Source organism: Vitis riparia, chromosome 2 (assembly GCF_004353265.1).
Source record: "Vitis riparia cultivar Riparia Gloire de Montpellier isolate 1030 chromosome 2, EGFV_Vit.rip_1.0, whole genome shotgun sequence".
In the NCBI taxonomy this organism is placed as follows: domain Eukaryota; kingdom Viridiplantae; phylum Streptophyta; class Magnoliopsida; order Vitales; family Vitaceae; genus Vitis; species Vitis riparia.
In genome coordinates this window covers 14,811,207-14,828,097 of record NC_048432.1, presented here as the reverse complement: position 1 = coordinate 14,828,097, position 16,891 = coordinate 14,811,207, and the positions used below count along the sequence as shown (strand labels likewise).

Sequence of the window (16,891 nt, the reverse complement as noted above, 5' to 3'; positions counted from 1 at the left end):
CTTTCATACTTCCTACGGTGTTCCTCGATCCTGTGTGCATTAGGCTCAACCTGTACAGCACAGAGTAGTAGTGAGATGCTAAAAGAAGTTAAAAACATATGCAACATGCAGACGGATATACAGGGTGTCAGACACCCCCATTAAAAGGACAATTCATCTGTCATAAAAACAATAATTCAAATTTCGAAAAAATAAAAATAAAAATAAAATAAAAAATAAAAAACAAAAGTGAAAAAAACTAACCTTCTTAAGTACAGCACTTATCTCCTCGTCATAATCTAACTTTGACGCCAAGTGGAGATCCTTTGCCGCCTCTTCCCACTGGCCGAGCATTGCTCTTGCTATGCCACGGGACTTGTACCCTTTAGCAGAATCTGGATTAATCTGGGGTACACATTATGGAAAATTTCAAACTCAGAAACCACCATCTCTAGATATCAAATAAATCAATTACATTATGGAAAGTCTATCACTAAACATATAAACATTGATGAATTAAACACCTTTTGACAACAAAAAAATCAAATGCAGGTTATGCTCTCTTGAATGAAACAATTTTAATTTAATATGTAAACATGCAGAATTATGAACCAAACCAATAATATGAAGAATGCATTAAAAAAAAAAAGTCTATACACTTCATTTATGGATACAATGAGTGTACTTTCTTTTTCACAAAAAATTGAACTTGATAAAAGGATGTCTCTACATAATCTTTTGTGCAAAATTCATACATACAAGCATGCAGTCATGAATTCTACTTGTATTTTGAGCTTAACATGGATGTTTCCACATATATGTCTAATTTTAAGCAATAATGAGCAGAAATACAGCCATATATGATTAACCAAGTTAAAAGAGAATGCAAATGACCTCTAAAGCTGCATTGGCATCCCGGATAGCGGCATTGGGCTTCTTCATTTTGATGTACACACTAGCTGTAGAAACACCAAAAACCAAGACCAACAAACATTAAACATAAGAAATGAATCCCAGACAAACACTATCACTACAAAATCTCAAACAGAGTTCTACCTCTGGTTCCATACATAATTGCTGATGTTGGGTTGAGCAAAATTGCCTCAGTCAGATGCCCAATTGCTTCCTCCAACTTACCTAATAAAACAAAGCCACACAATGCATAAGCCACCAATATAATGCACAAATCTGAACCATATAATTCCCGGGGGGGTGGAACCCACATTACCTTCGGAAATAGCTTCCATGGCTTGCCCTTTTGCCATTTGAGAAGCATCACGATTTTCTTCCGAAACCTCCACTGTTGGGTCCCCCATCTGCACCCAAAAATGAAATTTTCTCACCACAGAAAACATCAAATGCCAAAATTCAGAATTATGCAATAACAAAAACAAGACCTTTTGCGGCGGATCATTATCAGGATCAACAGTATCGCCTTCGAGCTCAACATCGGACTCGACTATATCGCTGTCGTCCCCTTCCTCTTGCGCGTCTTGGAGGTCCGCCATTTCCTCGTCGCTCTCCTCCACCACATAGTTTTTCTATCATCCCAGATCAAAAGAACGCAAAGGACACATTTTATTACCCTAGAACAATTCTAAATCATAAAAATAACAACAATTTACACAAAAAAAAAAAAAAATTGACGCTGATAAAGCACCGATTTCGAATCTCCACTCTTGTAAGCAGAAGGAGGAAGATCAGCACCCAGACTGCAACAAAAAGCAATTACATAAATAAATAAATAACAGATACATATAAACAGAGAAAAGCCTTTGGTCAGAGGGATTCTGGGTACCTCTCCAAGTAGTCGCGGAAAAAGGAAAGCGTAGGATTGCTGAGAATGGATGGATCAGCTTTGCACTGTTCGATGAATTGCTTCAACTGGTCGAGCTTATCGCCATCCATGGCCTAGGTCTGATGTTTTGCACAGATTCTAGCGTGCTCCCTTCTTTTTTCCCCTCTTTTCCTTCCTTCTCCCCGCTTACGAAACGGCCAGAAAGTGCCGAGAGTGGCTTCTTCTAGTAGCTTCTATAGGATAGGCTTCAGATTTTCTTTTCTATTTTTATTTACTAGTCAGTGTACACGTGACGAAGCACGTGAAAGGAATATGGAAAAGAAAAACCCCTCTTAAAAAAATTTAGTATATGAATTTATTCAAATAAGACTTATATAAAAATTAAGTAAAGTAGTAAAATTAAATATAAAACCAAATTATAAAAATAATTGAAATTAAATATAAATTAGATTAGACTTTTCAATATCAAATTTTATGATAATAAAATTATTTTTTAACCAATTTTTTTATATTAAAAAAATAAATATCAACCTTGGTTCTTAGCCATAACATTTATCAATTTTAATTTAAATATGTTTTTTATTTCTGTTACACTAAATTTGTAAATTTTTTTAGTTAATTATTTTATACATAGTTTAAATACTTTTTTATTTTATATCAGAGCTTTTTAATAAAAATGAATTAATTTAAGCAATAAATTTATAGATTTAAAAAAAAATCTCAAACCGATAGCATACCCATTGGAAGAGTTGAAGAGAAAATTTTGAAAAGAATAGAAAATGACAAAATAAAAGAAATTTTTTCAAACTTTAAATATGAAAAATGAAATAGTCGCAATAAATTTGAAAAATTTTCAAACTTTTAATGATAATTTGATATAACATTAATTATATTAATAGTGTGGTTTTAAAGATAATGAAATTTATAATTCTAAGACTTTTTTTAATGAAAAAGTGAAAAGTAAATAAAAAAATTAATTGGTATCCATACTTTTTTTGTAAAAAAAAAAAATTATATAAATTGAAAAATTCCTAGGGAAAAATTATTGAATTATATTATGTTGTTAAAAATTATTTTTTTAAAATTATATTTTTAATTCATTTTTAAAAACCATTATACATTTGTAAAACTTGTTGTTAGTTTTTGTTTCTAAAGATAGAAAATAGAATCCAAATTAAATTAAATAATTTCATATAATATATATATAACATATCAAATTATTCAATCAAACCAAAAAAATATAAAGGAAAAGTAAGTTTTGTTCTAAAAATAATAATAAAAAGAATTTAAATTTCAATAGAAAATTTTTCATCATTTTGTTAAATTTTATATCAAAATCTTAATAAATTTTAAAAAATGTTGTCATTTTCTTGATAAAATTTAAGTTTGTTTAAATAAATAATGTAAATAAGTGATGAAACTTTTTATTCAATAATTATTTATAATATAATAAGTGTTATTATTAATTCGCTATAATTTAATTAAATATAAAAATTTAAAAGATTTAAATACCTCAAAATGAATGGAAATCACTATTAATTTAAAAAGTTTCATGTAATTTAAAAAATAATAATTTATTTCATTAAAGAAGTGAGAGATGGGTTAGGATAAGAAGAAAAAATTAATAATAAATATAAGTAATAAATACATTTTATTTATTTTCTCAAAACACACTTGATTTAAAATACTTCAAATTTGTTATTAAAAAAAATGACCTAATTTATGAGAGATTTTCAAATAAACCATAACTATCCTGCATCTCAATTGTAAATCTAAAATCAGAAAACATTATATTCGATGATTTTCTATCATAACCATACATAAACTATAATCAATGACTAAGACTAATAAACATCATGTCAATGGACCATAGAACACTTTGTCAAACAGAATGAAGGATAGAGTAGTTGTACTAGAGAGGACATCAGACTGCTCTGTCGAAAATGAATGCATGTTCCACAAAAACATTAACATTTTCCTTTATAGTTTATTGAGAGTAGTTTTATGATTGAATTTGAATATAAAATTAAAATAAAATATTGAATATAAAATCAAAATGAATTTATGAACATACAGATTTATGTTAAGTCAAGTAATTAAAACTTTAAATTAAATCCCTACTAAAACGATGAATAGAAATTTGAGGCAAATGAAAAAATGATAATATCATGAATGACTTCCATTAACTCTAATAAAATGAAAAGATTAAATTTCTATTTAAGTTGATGATGAAAAGATTTATTTCTATTATTCGAGTTTAAGTCATTAATTAAAAAAATAGGGTTATTTTTTCTTACCTTAGGGATAAGGTCGTAAACTCATAGGAGAGCATAAAAATTACACAGAATTCGCAATATTTTACCTGAGAGATGGGAATTTTGAGTACCCATTTTGACCCTTTCAAAATTTGACAAAAACAAATAAATGTTTTGAAAAAATGAATTCTTTTTAATTTCATTTAAGAATATCGAAACCTAAGATGGTTAAAAACTTAAAAGCGACGACAAATATTTCGTTCCAATTCTTCCATCACCACCAAATTTACGGAATGCATAACAACTTGTTCAAAAAATTACCTTATTCCATCGTCCGTGTTTAATTTTTCCCAGACTTTATAAGCATAATAATAATCTACATTTGGATGATTTTACGGTTTTACCATAGTTGAGAATCTCTATCACCGTGTCTACTATTCTCTTCCACGAAAAGCAATAGGGATTATTGCGAAGATTGAGCCAGCCCAAAACCACCTCAACTTAACTTGGTCTGGCCTTAGGTCTACAAGTCTCATTTCATCGTTGAGTTCGGATCGGGCCTAGGCCCATATGATTCCTGTCATTGCAAATTTGCCTAACATGGCTCCTCACCTACACCCATGTTTCAATCAATGAACTCATGATCAATTTACAGAAATTATGCAAAGGGGTTCAAAAAACCATCCAAGAATCCGTCAACTATAAAGATAAATAGAAGATATCATATAACACCATCTTACAGAAGTACTGCAGTGTACAAAATGATAGTTTGCAACAAATACAACTAAAGGATTCACGAACACGACTCAAATCAATGAAATACTGAAGGGGAAACGAGCAAACAACAAAATCTGCAACTAGCTATCGAAATTCTGCTCCGAAACTGTGGAATGATCTCTGCATTAGTCTCTCTCCATTCGTTTCCAGTAAGTTCACATGTTTAAAGCATCAGAGAAGCACACAACAATAGTAAGCTAGACATTCCAGTCCATGCAACCATGCTCGCGCCACCTCCGTCCTTTCCAGGTGTAGCTGTAAGATTTGCACCTTTGTTATATGAAGAAAAATGGCTAGCATAGATGGCTAAATATTAAAGCTAATAGAATAACCAATTTATGCATGTTTGTAGTCTAATTCAGGAACAAGTATTTTCTAAACACAGAGAGAGAAAGAAGGAACAAGCATTAAACCAATCACTCTCACTTGAAATTCCATGGAAAAAGCTAAAATATGTCTACCAACAGTGCTTCCCTAATAAAAAAATTTGTGTAATAAGATATTAAAAAATCCTCCTCTTGCAAAGTCGTTAGATTCAGCTTCAGTCAATTTGAAGCAAATTGTCCAAAGCTGCCTAAATTCTTTCTCTACAACCAGAAGCCTAATGTGCTATTTGGCATCTCATGATGACTTTCCCACAAACCCAAACAGTGCCCAGATGGAAGGTCTTCTTCACAGTAACCATTCAGTAGTAGGTTTCTTTACCCTGAGCACAAGAGAGCTGGAACCCACGCCAACCATGGTCAACAATGAAATTCTTTTGGTCCCATCTCCAGCTCATTAAACATAAAAGCACAGAAATGGAAGACCGATCATTTTTACCTAAAAGGATGAGCATGCAATAATTCAATGAAGTCCCCTAAAGATGATTCCAGCCATAAAACCACCGTCCCAAGGTGGGTCTTTCATTCAACCCACATTACAATGTCTGGTTGTGGGCGCCAATTATCAAAAGGCCATACCAGTTTAGAACAAACTTTAATGGAGGATTTGAGAAAAATCCATGTGAACCAAATTAGAGATAATATACTATTGCAATCTAAAATCATGTGAAAAAACAGTGATACTCTATAGAGAGACAACTGGAAGAACAAGGACGATGATAAACTTCTGTACCTGGAGGTGAGCCGGTGGGAGATGGAGAACCAGCATTGCAAAAGAGAGAATGAAAATTTAATCAGTTGAGTTCATTTATCTTCAATTTTTCATTGGCGAAAAGACCCACATCAAATACTTCTTTGAGAAGTACAGGAAAACTCAGCAAATCTACTGATTTTAATGAATTTCTCTTAATTGAGCATCGTGGAAAAGCCAGAATTCAAGATTTAGATGGTTCTAAGAAAAGTTAAAAGTTGAGAAAATTTGTCAAAAGTGCGGGCCGTCAGCTTTGAAAATCTTAAGAGAATTTTCGGTTTTTATGTAAGAAAATTCAAACATTAATGGAAAAGTCGGACGGTGCCAAACTGAAAGCAAGTTTAAAAGGCGAAACAGAAGAAAGTCAGAAAATCCAATAATTCCAAAAGAAAACCCGGTGAGATTCATAGAAATGAACCAGAACAAGGAAAATTATAATTTTCTAAATTTTGGGCAATTCAAACTCAAAGAAAGTGCCCCAGATTGGAACAACTAACCAATTCCTTGACCAAACGCAGCAATTCAAACCCAAATTGTAAAAGTAAAAAATAAGTAAATAAAAGCTAAAATCCAAGAAAGAAAGAACACCATTGCAATTGAGTTCCTCGGTAATGCCACAGTTCTTGGGGAGCTGAAGAGCGGCAGTGACGTTGATGTTTAAGGATTGGAGGAGGCTAGGGTTATTGTAGAGATTGCAAAGACAGTCTTTGTCGTTCTCCACAGCGTTTTTGAGTGGTGTGCAACAATTGGCCGGTGGGCTGGTTGAGTTGAGATAGTCCACACAGGCCGTCAATTCGCTCGCGCACGAAGCCGTATTCTGTGCCTCACCAACTCCGGCCATCATCACCGCCACAACCACCGCTACCACCACCACTGACTCACACATCTTATTCGCACCCATCTTCTCTCCTTTCCTCTTCTCTGTTTTATTCACCCTGTTCCCCTTTATATAGTACCCTTAGAAATAATGGGTTCTTGACTTCTGGTTCAATGTAGCAAACCAAATTCCCACGCGACCTCATGGAGCGTCCACAACCTACTTGACGTCACCTCCTACCTTTTCCTCTCAGGCTCACACCCACACAACCGCATTCATTTTCCGTGCAGTAACTACTGTAAATAAAATTAGGTCGAATGAAGATATTTTTTTTTTCTATAAGAAATTAATTCTTTTATTTGATTTAGAATAAATAAAAATAAAAATTAAATATTATTTAAAATCTTTTACATTACATTGTGTTTAAATTAGTTTTTTAATTTACACCATTTTTTTCCTAATCAGTTAATTTGTACAAATTCATCATATGAGAAAATCCCGTAGAATTACAGAGACCGAGTCCTGCGCAGTTTCCGGACGGAGAGCGTGACAAGCACATCACCATCACCCATATCTCCTACCTATACGTACAGCTGTCCTAAGATTCAAAAGACTAGACAGACCTTTCAAACATGAATAAATAAATCTTCCTGTAAAGCCGTAACCACTACAAAAACATTTCTAATCAACACATCCAGACCATTCATCATGGAGAACGGAACCTTGTCAGACATGTTAACATTCATCACGAAGACAGCAGGAAATGCCACATAAATATAGGGGTTGTTCTCTGGTACCCGACTCTTTATTTTGGTTACCTACCACGTTAGACTCCAATAATAAAATGGCACATGTAAAATAGTAAAATAGATGTCATTAAAAAATTACAAAAACTTATTAAATAGGTATAAATAACTTATTTATGAGAAATAATCACATGCATTTCATATATATATATATATATCTAAATATTACAACTTTTTTTATTAAATATTAAATATAATTTATTATTTAATGAAGTACCCGAACTCTATCTAAAAAAAATTCTACCCACTATTCTTATACTTTCATTATTCATATATACAAAAATATACTAATTTCATATGAAAATTAAATAGTTTCAATTACCATATTATAAAATATGTGAAATGTGTTTTGATAAATCAAATTTGAAAATCAAGTTTGAAACTTTTTAAAAGAGAAAATTTAAAATTTATATTTTATGAAAAAGATAAGAATTTCAAGTGATTACAAGTATCAAAGGTAATATTTGATATATTTTTATTTAAATATAAATTTCGTATGTAGAAATATTATGTTAAATGATGAATATGTAATGATTTATAAAATTTAAATTTTAGAATTTTTTATGAGTTTATTATTAATCAAATTAAGATAATTTAATCTTTTGTTATCAAATTGTTATTAATATTTTCATATCATTTTTTTGTATGTTCATAGATTAAATTTGAAGATAAAGTTTTATGTCTTGAGGAAGACATTATATGAAGGATGTCAAGTGATTACAAGTGTTAAAAGGTAACATTTGATATATGTTTTTTTTTTCATTCAAATATAAATGTTGTGTTAAATGACATTTAAATATGTAATGATTTATAATATTTAGATTTTTGAATTTTTTTATGAGTTATTATTAATCAAATTGAGACCATGTAATCATTTGTTATGAAATCGACATCAATATTTATTATGTTATTATTTTGTGTACTTGAAGATTAATTTTGAAGATTAAGTTTTATATATCTTAAAAAAGAAAAACAAGAATTTTTGTCTCTTGAGAAGATATTATATGAAAGACTCCAATTGATTACAAGTGTTGAAGGTAAAATTTGATTGTTTGTTATTTAAATTTAATTTTTGTTGGTGGAAATGTCATGTTAAAGAGGGTATAAACAATGTGAGAAGAGTGACAAACAATATGAAAATAGGGTATGAATAATGTAAAAAATGGTGCAAACATTATGAGAGAGTGTACGAACATTGTGAAAGGGGTACGAACATTATGAGATATGGTATGAACAATGTGAGAAAGGGTATGAACAATGTGAGATGATATACAAACATTATGAGAGAGGGTACGAAAATTGTGAGAGGGGGTACGAAAATTGTGAGAAGGGGGACGAACTATGTGAAAGGGGGCATAAACATTATGAGAGAGTGTATGAACATTGTGAGATGGGGTACGAACATTGTGAGATGGGATACGAACATTGTGAAATGTGATACAAACTTTGTGAGAGAGAGTACGAACTTTGTGAGATGGGATACAAACTTTGTGAAAAAGAGTACGAACTTTGTGAAAGATGGTACGAACATTGTAAGATGTGATACAAACTTTGTGAGAGAGAGTACGAACTTTGTGAGATGAGATACAAACTTTGTGAAAGAGAGTACAAACTTTGTGAAAGAGGGTTCGAACATTGTGAGATGAGGTACGAACATTGTGAGATGTGATACAAACTTTGTGAGAGAGAGTATGAACTTTGTGAGATGGAGTACAAACTATGTGAGATATGGTACAAACTTTGTAAAAGAGAGTATGGACTTTGTGAGATAGGGTACGAACATTGTGAGATAGGGTACGAACATTGTGAGAGGAAGTACGAACTTTGTGAGAAGATGTACAAACTTTGTAAACAGAAATATGAACTTTGTGAGATGGGGTACAAATTTTGTGAGAGATTGTACGAACTTTGTGAGATATTGTACGAATTTTGTGAGAAATGATACAAACTTTATGAGACGGGGTACGAACTTTGTGAAAGAAATGGGATATGAACTTTGTGAGATAGGGTACGAACATTGTGATAAATGATACAAACTTTATGAGAGATGGTAAGAACTTTGTGAGATGAAAAATAAATTATTAAAATAAAAATTTTGAGAATTTTGGAGAGTACTAGAATGTGGGAATGGTACAAAAATGTGAGGAAAATTTTCTATGTTTTTAATTTCAATTTTTTTTTTTTTTTTTTTTTTTTTTTTTTTTTTTTTTTGTGTCTAACTTCCATCATTTCTAAGATTAGTATGCCTAAGCAATATTGATGCTATAAGAAGTGACAAAAAAAATTTTAAATTAAAAAAATTAGAAGGCTGGAAAAATGTAAGTGTAATTAGTCTTTTTAAAGAATATCATAACTATTTGAAGTTGAATTTAAAAAAAAAAAAAATTTAAAAAATTTTAAAATAAGTATCTATTGTTAATTAGTATTTGAAAATTGTATTATTAATTTTTATTGTAAATTTTATTATTTTTGTTGGAAGAAATATTGAAAGTAGGAAAACCAATACAATGGCCAATTGAAGTTGAAAAAGAAATTGCATTATTTTAATTAATTTTAAGCATAATTTGAGCCCTCTCCAATTTTTTAGTGTATCATTTTTTTTAAGTTTTTGGAGGATATTTTTCATCATTTGCGTAGTTAGTATGAATAACCAATATTATTACATTTTCAAGAAAAAAATTCTTAAAATTGGAAGAAGATTTTTTAATGTTTTAATGTTTTTAATGTTTTTATTTTTTATTTTTTTGAGGAAAATTTTCATAATTTTTAAGCTTAATTAGTATCAATAAACAATATTATTGTATTTTCAAGTGGAATTTAAAAAAAAAATTCAAAAAATTGTAAAATTTCAAGAGTATGAATTCTTCGTATCCTTCATCAGATTCTTTGTACTCATACTCACATTCTTCGTATCATTTTACAATTACTTAATGTTTTAAAATTTTAATTTTTTGTGAGGATAATTTCTATCATTTCTAAGCTTAATTAATATCAATAAACAATATTATTTGTATTTTCAAGTGAAAAAAAAAATCAAAAAATTGTAAAATTTCAAGGGTACGAAGAATATGAAGATTTCTCATATTCTTCGTACATTTGCTTACATTCTTCGCACTCTCTCCATTTTTTTTAGTATTTTAATTTTTAAAATTTTTTGAGGTTAATTTCCATTATTCGCAAACTTAATTAATATCAATAAACAATATTATTATATTTCCAAGTGAAAAAAATATGAAAAATTGTTAAATTTCCATGGTACAAAGAATATGAGGAATGGTACAAAGAATGTGATGACTCATATTTGTCGTACCTTTTACAATCACTTAGTGTTTTAAAATTTTATTTTTTAAAAGATAATTTCCATTATTTATAAGCTTAATTAATATCAATAAATAATATTATTGTATTTTCAAGTTGGAAAAAAAATCAAAAAATTATAAAATTTCAAGAGTCCAAAGAATATGAAGATTTCTCACATTCTTTGTACCATTCCTCGCATTTTTCGTACTCACTCAAATTTTTTAGTTTTTAAATTTTTTTTAAGGATAATTATTTTTAAACTTAATTAGTATCAATAAACAATATTATTATGAAGAAGGGTATAGGATTCCTCATAATCTTCATGCATTTTCTCACATTTTTCGTATATTTTCTAATTTTTTGGTGTTTTAATTTTCTAATTTTTTTAGGATAATTTACATCATTTCCAATTATAAATCTTTTTAATTTTTTTTATAACAATTCTATCAATAATAACTCAAAATATTATTAGTAAAAATAAAAATGATTTAGGGTACGAAAAAAATGAGAATGGTACGAAAAAAAATATGATAAATACATGTTTGGTACTTTCATCACATTTTTCATATTGATTTTTAGTTTTAAAATTTTTGAAATTATAAATTTATTTTCAAAAATACTATCATTAGTAACTCAAAAGAGTATTAGTAATTTATTTTATTGTAATTTAAATTTAAAAACCTTAAATTCAAAAAATGTAAAATTTGGAGAGTATGAGAAAAATTAGGATGATCTAATTACCTAAGCTTTTACATATGATTATCAAAATGTTGAATTTTAATGAAAATACTTATTTCATATTAAAATATTACCATACTCATTTTTATGTTGAATTTAAATGTTTAATAATTTGTTAAAAATAAAATAATGTAATTATGATATATGATGATTTTTTTTTGTTAATAAATATGTTTTCAAATTTTATATTAATTTTATTTTTATTTTTTTTCCAATTCTATTTTTATCTCAATATTTATCTTATATTTATTTTATTTAAACCCAAAATGGTTGAGAATGGAGGAAGAAATTAAAGGAGACAGTGGGAGGTCACAAGCGGTTCTTCCCTTAACCGGTTAAGTGGAATTTTTATTTCAAATTTAAAATAGATGGCCAAGATGTAATCTTGGACATCCAATGGCTTAAAATTTTCCTAAGCCAAAATTTCAGTGGGGTTCCAGGCTAGCAGTGGCAGAGTTTTCTTGGTTTCTTGTGAGTTGCTCTTAGAGACTGGAAAAGTCACCTGGGAAGTCATCCAGAATAACTCTGAGGACAACTCCTCTGTATAAAAAGTTGCCAGTTTTTAGCTCATTAAAAAGTGGTTCAAGTTTTCTGAGAAGCAATAAAGCAACAGGATCAGCCCACCACCCGCGAGTTCACGTGCACGAAATCATGCCACGACAATACAAGGCAGCCACTGAAAGGAGCCTCCCACCTAAATTGTTCACCATTTGATCATCTTTGATTCTTTACCACTTCCATTCTCATTTTAATTAATAAACGGAACGCCACTCAATCACTTGGTGATCTCAATACTCTTTCCTATTTACATTATTCTGATATTTAAATTAATTAGTGGAAGTCTTCCGTATGAGCCCAAAAGTTATTGGAGCGTGTGTTTGGCCGAATATGCAAAGACAAAAGCCGGCAGAAATGACTTTATAATAGTTTGAGTCTAATTTCCATACCAGATGCCATCTAGAATCTCAAAGTTTTAAAGGGGTTCAAACTGGAAAGGTTATTATTTCCACATTGTCGATTTTAATAGTGCAGCTCAGTCTTCTTAGACAAGTCCAATGAGTATGTTTTTGCTTAATTTTGATTAAAAAAAATGTAAAAGCAGCATTTGATATTACAATAAAGTACACTCTAAAGGCAAAAATCACAAGAGAGGTGTGAAAGTTGGGAAAAAGTAGCACCCCACATTTTTAGGTGTGGAAGCGAGAACTTTCAAGGCAACGGGCATTGAGTGGAGGTCTTGCGTAGGCTGTGACTCGCGGTGTCAGTTCACACTGGGGCGTTGACGCAGCATTTGGGGCTGTGAACAAGTGTCGCATGCTTATGCGTTTTAGTTTCAAAACAAAGCACAATGGGAGGCAACATGGTCCGCCACAAAATTCCACGAGAACGGTCGTCCCTCCTTTGGTCAATAAGAAGGAATGGTTTAAAAAAGAAAGAAGGTTGTTGATGGGAAGATTATGAATCGAAAGAAATTTGTTAAGGGAGAATTTTCAAAGGTCGTAAATAACTCATAAGGTCGTCGTCATAAGGTCGTCGTTTAAGGTTTATCTTTTTTAATAAGTTCTAAAAATAATATAAATATAAAATATATTCATACTTTTGACTTTTAAATGGAATATACACTTTTTCTAATTTTTTATTATTATTTTAATGAACACAATTATTAAAAGGGGGAAGTTAAGAATAAAGTGGGAAAAATGGTTGTTTGGTAAATTTGAAATCCCTTGTTTACAATCTAAGGATAATATGAACATAGTAACTGTATAATTATTTATAACTTTCATAAAAAATTATATCTTGGATGATTATCATATTTTATTAATATGTTAGTTGAAATCGCGCTATTAAAAACCTTAGTAAAAGGAAAAAAAATATTATATTCTTTTAAACCCTTAAATCGTTATGATTATCTAGTCAAAAACCTTATTAGTAGGACCTAGTGGGATAAAATATAAATAAAGAGAAAAAAAGTATAATATAGAAATAACTTTGTTAGTTTGTTATTCCTCATGTAAAAAGGATTATGTTTTCTTGAGTACCTTAGTTTAACATTTTCTTGAATCATCACATTCTGATACTGTGTATGAGCTTCTTGAATGTTATAGTAGATAAAACTTTTGTAAATGACTTTGTTAGATTATTATTATTAGATCTTATTTGATAAATATTGATAGCATTATATTTTGAAGTTAATGTATAAAGAAGAAATTTAGTGAAATCTTAATTTGATTGTTTCCATGTAATATGTTTTTGAAATCGGTTCCATTGCCTAAGACAATTGTGTGTGGAATCCCAAATCGGCACATAATGTTTTTGGATTACTTAAGGAGGTATAAATTATCTCAATGCATAGACGTCATGGTATTTACTATTATAGATATTTATAACCAATTGTTGAATCAATATTTATTCAATTTAATTAGAATATATGATTACTTTAGTATCACTCACATATAAACTCAAAATAATTATTAATTCAAACACCAATATAACAGCTTAAGGTTAAAAATACATATAACGTAGTGGCTTGGAGAAAAAATATATATATACCTTTGGTTGCTTATATAATATGCATCTTCATAGGTCATATTCAATCTATAAATACCCTAGTAAATCCCTCTTAGAATCCAATTTTAATGGTTAAGAATAGTGATTCCTCGAACTAGGAAGGTGATATATCATGAATTTTGTTGAATTGTTGAAATTAATGAATCATCATGAACTACTAATCAAGTAATATGGAACCCATAGTTTGCATCTTCCTTGTATCACTCGTAAACCCAAACCATGCGTAATGCAACTTGATTGGGTATAATACTTATAATAGTAATACTTAAAATAAGTAGACATCCTAGGTAAATAATAATCATACCTTGTTAATAATAATAAATGTTGCAAAATAATTTTTCTTTTAGAGCTAACTCTTAACTATACCTTCAATGAATGGTGATGAAGTCACTAAGCACTTATCCTTTGAATATGGTATAAAACCTGTAAATGATTTTAAATTCACTAAGTTTAATAGATTGATAAGGCATACTTTCTGAATGGATCAGGTTTGCTTAAAAATTCATTTTAATGGTTGGATCATTAACATCATAAATAAGTGACCTTGGAAATAAGGTCATAATTTTAAATTGCCTTTGGAAGAGCTATGGCAAACTATTCTAATGAGCTGTATTGTGTTTTTGCTCTAGCAAATGCTTTGCCCATGTGGCATATGAGTTTTCTACTTTACTTTCAATTCCAAAGAGTAGTACCATTAATCACTGCCAATAAGACAAACAAATAAATGTACAGTGTTTCGTCTTCTCGAGGAGCTAAAAGGATTGGTGGCTTGGCTAGCTACTCCTTTAATTTGACCTTATCTCATAGTTTTCTGTTGTTTTCGATGTGTGAAGATAACCTTCCATCGAACTAATTTTCATACCTCCTTTAGAGTGGTAGGCAGCTTCATAGAGCTAAGAGCCTTGATTTATTCTAGAGTGATCACTATCCCACTTTTAATTACCAAGTGACCAAGGAAATTTTCACTAATTACACTCTAATTACATTTTGTTGGGTTTAACCTAATTTGAAATTGTTGGAGATTGAATTTTGAATACTTCTTGTAGGTCTCTAATGTGATTGTCGACAAGAAAAGAGGTGACTCGAATAAGTTCAACTTTTGTTTCAATTACAAGGATTGTACATACATACATACATAATTTTGTATTATATAAGTATAATCCATAAATGTTCTTCTTTAGAATCATTGGTTTTAAATCATTTTCAGAGAATAGCTAACTATGCTATTTTTTTTTTTTTTATACGTGAGTTGATATATGAAGGATCACCATGGGTTATTTTTTGGATTACTCAAGCTCATTTTTAGGGATTTTTTTTTTTCTATTTTTAATATTCTTGAAACTTACAAAAACAATTTAATATTTCTCTTTTCATGTAATTGTAGATTTTTTTTTATAAAAAAATACAAGTTTTGAATGGTATATCTATCTTTATATTCTCATCATTAGGTCATGCTTTCCTTAGCATAGACATTGAAAGGTGATCATGAATTTTTTTTCAAGATGACAACATTTTTATGCCCCTATAATAGATCAAAAAGAGAAAAATAAAAAAACCAACTTTATGGTACAATGTTGAATCTTTCTCAATTTTAGCCGAAAAGAAAACTTAGATCCACACGAAAGGGTGCCATTTTGGAATTGTCTTGAAATTGTGTCAAAGAAAAGAGAGAATCATATTAAAGAGTGATGCACATTGCTTATGACAAACATATGGGAGAAGTTTCAAATTTGGCAGTAAAAGTTTCTAATGAAATTTCTTGTAAAATAATCTATTTGTCGTGGACATTAATGACCACATCTTTAGTTCACATGCATTGACACAATGTTCGATGTGTACGTTAATGTCTCATGTGGCCTTGTCACCATTAAACACTCAACCTTTTTTGATATCAATTGTCGCTTTCCAAGAATTAATGGACGTGAAAAAGCGACATGCTTCAAACACTGATGTTGGGTATCCCAAGTCTCGGTCTGTATTTTTATTTTATTTGTTTTAATTTTAATTTCTACATACCGATTTATTGTTGAAGTGAAAAATGTTCTCTCTTTCTAAAAATAAGAAAATGAAAATAATATAATAATAGCTTCAATAAAAAGAGTATGTTTTATGCACTTATATAAAAATAATTATAAAATAAAAACCTTTTAAAAATAATTCGAGTTTCATATCCTCTAGATGAAATATTTATCATGCACTCATCAATTAAAGATAATACTTATATCATTAAAATATAATACCTAAATATTAAAAAGTAGTACATTTGATAAAAAAAAAAATACATATAATGTTAATCATTTTTAGAGAATTGTTTAAAGTTTGTATTTTATAAAATTGAGTTCCTATTTTGTGGTTTTTTTTTATATAGGTATATGAAAACTCATTATTCCTAAAATAAAATTTTTACTCATTAGGGAAAAATGTGCTTTGATGCACTCATATGAAAAAAAATATATCATAAAATAGGAACTCAAATTTATAAAATACAAACTTTAAGTGACTATTTAAAAATAATTAGTATTTTATGTAATTTTTTATAGTACCTTTTGTTATATATATTTGATCTCCATTATCACCAAAACATATGCAGGATATATTTATCAATTCATTTAGAATATGCATTTATTCACATGAAACATACCCAAATCCATTTTTAAATTTTGGTTGAAGATGGATGGATCTTCTAAGATCGAGGAGGGGAACCACCGTCACTAGATTC

At 29.4% G+C, this 16,891-nt stretch overlaps 2 protein-coding genes across 3 annotated transcripts in view; both read right to left on the bottom strand.

Annotated features, from left to right (window-relative positions):
* Nucleotides 1-1,989, bottom strand: part of LOC117929727 (FAM10 family protein At4g22670) — a 17,644-nt gene extending 15,655 nt beyond the window's left edge. For both annotated transcript variants that reach the window (XR_004653805.1, XM_034850117.1), the window contains exons 1-8: nt 1,778-1,989; nt 1,640-1,691; nt 1,377-1,520; nt 1,208-1,295; nt 1,036-1,116; nt 874-938; nt 244-384; nt 1-50 (exon numbers count right to left, since the gene is read on the bottom strand). The exon at nt 1-50 is cut by the window's left edge and continues 67 nt beyond it. Coding sequence is in view for 1 of the 2 variants with exons in the window: in XM_034850117.1 (XP_034706008.1) it covers nt 1-50; nt 244-384; nt 874-938; nt 1,036-1,116; nt 1,208-1,295; nt 1,377-1,520; nt 1,640-1,691; nt 1,778-1,887 (731 nt within the window). In the remaining variant the exon portion in view is untranslated. The remainder of the gene's footprint in view (nt 51-243; nt 385-873; nt 939-1,035; nt 1,117-1,207; nt 1,296-1,376; nt 1,521-1,639; nt 1,692-1,777) is intronic.
* Nucleotides 1,990-4,703: 2,714 nt separating this feature from the next.
* On the bottom strand, nt 4,704-6,866 carry LOC117907442 (probable non-specific lipid-transfer protein AKCS9). The gene is made up of 3 exons (XM_034820982.1): nt 6,532-6,866; nt 5,926-5,958; nt 4,704-5,064 (listed from the first exon to the last, which is right to left on the bottom strand). The coding sequence occupies exons 1-3, from the start codon at nt 6,842-6,844 to the stop codon at nt 4,973-4,975; spliced, it is 438 nt and encodes a 145-aa protein (XP_034676873.1). The 5' UTR covers nt 6,845-6,866; the 3' UTR covers nt 4,704-4,972.
* Between the last annotated feature and the right edge of the window lie 10,025 nt (nt 6,867-16,891).

Coding starts and splice junctions, on each gene's coding strand:
- LOC117907442 (XM_034820982.1), bottom strand. CDS start 6,844: ATGGGTGCGAATAAGATGTGTGAGTCAGTGGTGGTGGTAGCGGTGGTT. Junction 5,959..6,531: donor CGAGGAACTCAATTGCAATG/GTGTTCTTTCTT, acceptor TCTTTTGCAATG/CTGGTTCTCCATCTCCCACC. Junction 5,065..5,925: donor TCCCACCGGCTCACCTCCAG/GTACAGAAGTTT, acceptor CAAATCTTACAG/CTACACCTGGAAAGGACGGA.